This window comes from Sinocyclocheilus rhinocerous, unplaced genomic scaffold (genome assembly GCF_001515625.1).
Source record: "Sinocyclocheilus rhinocerous isolate Xijiao unplaced genomic scaffold, SAMN03320098_v1.1 scaffold3680, whole genome shotgun sequence".
Taxonomy (NCBI): domain Eukaryota; kingdom Metazoa; phylum Chordata; class Actinopteri; order Cypriniformes; family Cyprinidae; genus Sinocyclocheilus; species Sinocyclocheilus rhinocerous.
In genome coordinates this window covers 171,269-175,826 of record NW_015638106.1, presented here as the reverse complement: position 1 = coordinate 175,826, position 4,558 = coordinate 171,269, and the positions used below count along the sequence as shown (strand labels likewise).

The following is a 4,558-nucleotide window of genomic DNA, read 5'->3' as shown; positions in this document are numbered from 1 at the left end:
GGAAAAGTGTTTTGATGAAAATGTTCATGAAAACATATTTCATCATAAATTCATGGCATCAGTTTAAAGACATACAATTTATTCAATGTCCTATATTCAGTGACAGAATCGGGGACATAAAATTTCATGTTTAATTAGTTGTTGTAGTGTAGAAAATCAAGAAAAGAAAAAAAAATATAGGCCTATATATAACAATAAAACACAATTCAAACCATTATTATTTAAACTTAAATTTTTAATTAGTAATTGTACAGAATATATCTGACATTGTCATGATAAAAATACCACACTAAGCAACATCCCATTTTAAATCTGTCAAACTTAAAGAGAAATAGCACATGATATCAGGTAAGACTTATTCTCCATTGTCGGTCAGAGAGGCCTTGCATCATACATCTCTCTGAAAAAGCAGGTGGCCTAATCCTGAATTGCTCCCAAAGCCTCTAACATAAACTGAGAACATACAAAACACTGCATAGGATTAACCATCCGGGGCATTCTATTATTCATGTTGTCTTTTCATTTTTAGGGACCTCAAAATCCACACTCCAAAATTTGATATTTGTCAAATAAAACATTTTCCTCCAAGGACTGAACATGTAAACCTTGACTTGTCTAAGAAATCTAAACCTCTTTGCGTAATGCCACCCGTACACTGCTGAAGATTTTCCCTAGAGCTTCGAACAAGGGGTCACAGAAGGTATGGATGCAGAGAGAGTAGATTCGACTCAGGCACTGGGTCTCGATCAGATAGCTCTTAATGCAGGGCATGACTGCCCAAATGTGACAAAAGGAGATGCAGGCAAAACAGAAGCCCCACAGCAGCGCCACTGGGATGCCAAAGATGGCCGACAGCACACGGTAGCACCAGTACTTGGAGACGGTGAAGGTGGTGTAGCTGGCCTTCCACACTCCATCCATACTGTGGGTGCCATCAGGCTCGGCTATCACATCCTCAAAATCCACCTTGATTTATTGGAGGAAAAAAGACATGGTGACATTTGCTGGTTAGTACAAATTTCCACAAACCACCCTGTTGAAAAAGCCAGCATATGCTAGTTAGGTACGTTCTGAAGCATGGCAGCTGGTTTGAGCTGGTTTAAGCTGGTCATGTGCTGGTCCTGGTTGAGCAACTAGCTCCTGCTCAGGACCAGCTCATGACCAATTAAGGACCAGCTTAAACCAGCTCAACCAGCTGCCATGCTTGTGTTGGTTTTTCAACAGGGCAGGGATTTGTTGCCAAAACCTGCTTAGTATATTGTGCAATCAATAGTCAGTGTCAGTGATTTGGCAAGCATGTGGTATGGGTTCCCTTCTGCTTGTACTCCTAAAATGGATGATGATTAATTCTCCAAACAGCGACATTTGATATCAAAATCCCCCATCAGTAGAAGGCAGTCTGGCACCTTGTTTATTTTTGCTTCAATCTCATAACAACTAGAGAGTATTTAGAAGAAAGTATTTCAGAAAGTTATTTCAAATCTTTATGTAACATCTATATAAGTGCTGAAATAAAAATCTGATCTTTGGTAAATATGCAAAATGCAGTTAAGACAAATATAACGTAGCATTGACAACATTTGAAATTAAACCCAATTTCTTGAATAAGACAGAGATGATTGGAAATCTAAAATTACAAAAATAAAATAAAATCATATAAAAATGGAAAAAAAAATAAAAATAATAATAATACAAATAAATAAATAAATATGAAATTAATACTTTTATTCAGCAGGGATGCATTAAGAAAAAGTGACAGTAAATACTTTTACATTGTTACAAAAAATTCTGAACTTTGTGTTCTGTATCGTGGATTTCAAAAAATATATAAATAAAATATAAAGCAGCAAAACTTTCAACACTGATAATAATAAGTATTTTTGAGCACCAAATCAGCATATTAGAATGATTTCTGAAGGATCATGTGACCCTGAAGACTGAAATATTGGCTGCAGAAAATTCTACTTCGCAACCACAGGAATAAATTACATTTTAAAATATATTCAAATAGAAAACAGTTATTTTAAATTGAAATAGTATTTCCCAATATTGCTGTTTTTATTGTATTTTTTATCAAATAAAAATGCAGTGAGCAATACTTTAATATATATAAAACAAAGCATAAATTACATTTTAAAATATATTCAAATAGAAAACAGTTATTTTAAATTGAAATAGTATTTCCCAATATTGCTGTTTTTATTGTATTTTTTATCAAATAAAAAATATAAAACAAAGTATTAACACCAAAAGCTATTTCTCACCTATGCATATTTCTTGTGAACGAACGTAATATCACTAAGACCTATTGTAGTAACAGTGTTGCTAACCATTACAGTAATCTTACACTTACATTAAACAGTGAAAGAATACCAGACTGTAATTTATGATTTGGACATAGATCAACAGTCAAAATTAAATAACACAATTTCCCCTACTAATCTAGTGAATTATTAAAACATGTGAAGAAGCAATACATTTTGCTGTCTGACACACCCTTTTACCTCCTTCTATAAATACTGATAGTATGGCCTGTTCTGCCAGATGAAGTAGGTTTAGTGCTATTTTTGGGTCATGCCTTGTAGCTACAGCATAAAGTGTTGTGCAGCTCACACGCAAGCAAGTCTGTCTCTAAGGACCAGATCGCCAATCTACTCGTATCAGTTCCACAATTTAGGAAGTTAGTGAATAGTTTGCATGCTTTATCAGTTTCTTATAAAGTTATATGTACATATTTCTGTCAAATATATGCTTATTGGGCTATTTTGGCTTTTAAAAAAGTAATGTAGTTTTATCAGCTTATATAAATACTTTCAAAGTTCTCTTTTGTTTAAATGGCATTTCAGTTGAAATTATCATTAAGGTTTCAGTGCCAAATTTTGTAACACCAGAACTACTAACCCAAAACCAAAAAATGGCACATACCTTCACAACATCTTCATTGATCTGCTTAGGGTCCCTGTTGATCAAATCAATCTCCTTGGTGTGACTATCTTTCAGGATTTTCTCCTCATTGGTGTTATACTGGTCCGCCATATTGGGGGCCTCTGGCCCAAGACTGGTCGGAGTGGGATAGATGTAATGCAGAAGTGTCCGAAGGAAAAAGAGTAAAGCAAACTAAGTCAGCGACCAAAGGAAAAGTGTCAGAATGGCCCCACAGTCCCTAGTCCCTTTTAATTCTCCAATCTGTGGACTGACGACACGCCTGGAATGCTAGGGACAGCTGCGCCGGCCGGGGCTCCTGTCTAAAGAAGGGTCCTGTCTCTCTCTCTCGCTCACGCTGACTGTCTCACCCTACTGTATGTTACACCTCCTCTACCCCCACCCATTACCTATTCTGCCCCACACAGCCCATACTCCCCAGTCCATAACTCACACACTTGGTAAAAGCACCTCTTGAAGGGAAACCAGGGGCCGTGTCACATTTCACACACGGCTGCGGGGTCAGCCAGGCAGGAGTTGCACAGTGGCATGAATTTCCACTGTGAAGTGTTGCTCTGAAAACTAATGCCCAAAGGCTCAAGTCAAGTAAGAAGTATAATACTTTTTTACAGTACAGAGTGCCATTTTCAAAGCATTAATATTAGGCGCATTAAACTATTCTGTTTTAGTGTTATTTTAGCATTGAGATACTGTTTTAGCTTAAGCTTAAAATGAAAAATTGGCCTTGGTCAGTAGTTGAAATAAAATATTTTTTAATATCTTAATTTCAGTTAACATTTATTGTATTTCACATAAACATGTTTTTATGGTTTTAACTTTAGTTAACAATCAATATCCTGTTCTATTCAAATAATGTCTAACACATACTTCAAATGTTGCCTTAAAATCATTTAAAAAAATTATTATTTCCAAAATATCCAGGTTCTTTCTTATTCATTAGTCACTATTTTAAAATAAAATAAATGGTATATTGTCCTGCTAAACATAAGACAGAAAGATGTGTATTATGCTCTGGGATTGAGATAAAAAACAAAATTTTTTTTTTTTATAATTTCTTTTTTTGTGAACTTTTCGGGGTTTCATTGAGGATAAGTTTTGCTGCTAAAAACGGATGTTTTTTATTATTATTTAATAACCACTAATTATGTAATTTCAGCTTTTGTGTAACTATGCAGTTACCATCCATCACTTTTCATTATGACTATACTCTTTTTATAATGAATGACACTACTAGAACATAATAAAAAGGGGTTTGAACATTCTTTACTCAGATGTGCCAAAAATAGGAACAGAGGGCTGTAAATGTGCCAGAGGTGTGTGTGGTATGTCTTTCTGCTAATTAGATAAATATTCTCAGTGCTCTGTGAGCTGGGATGGGTTCAGGTCCTGAGGGAGAGAGGCACAAAAATACCCCACCCAGACATGCCTGTCTACTGTTTATATCAGTGGGATTGTTTATAACAGTAGGGAGTGAACCATCCTTGTCTTTACTTAGCATAGATCCACAGGCGACTCTACTCTTGACTACATTAACAAGTACTCATTTAAATCCAGAGTGAAATTTGAAGCGGAAGAATATTTAAACATGCGAGCCAAAATTAGAAGCTGGCTGCTG

At 35.5% G+C, this 4,558-nt stretch overlaps 1 protein-coding gene across 1 annotated transcript; it reads right to left on the bottom strand.

Annotated features, from left to right (window-relative positions):
- Positions 1-260: 260 nt before the first annotated feature.
- Positions 261-3,294, bottom strand: LOC107749619 (caveolin-3-like). Its single transcript, XM_016564786.1, has 2 exons — positions 2,926-3,294; positions 261-966 (listed from the first exon to the last, which is right to left on the bottom strand). Exons 1-2 carry the CDS (start codon positions 3,034-3,036, stop codon positions 625-627), a joined length of 453 nt encoding a protein of 150 aa, XP_016420272.1. The 5' UTR covers positions 3,037-3,294; the 3' UTR covers positions 261-624.
- Positions 3,295-4,558: the final 1,264 nt, after the last annotated feature.

Bases quoted from the DNA above. Each gene is read 5' to 3' on its own strand.
- LOC107749619 (XM_016564786.1), bottom strand. From the start codon at position 3,036: ATGGCGGACCAGTATAACACCAATGAGGAGAAAATCCTGAAAGATAGT. The intron at 967-2,925 runs GTATGTGCCATT...CAATAAATCAAG, and splicing joins TCAATGAAGATGTTGTGAAG to GTGGATTTTGAGGATGTGAT.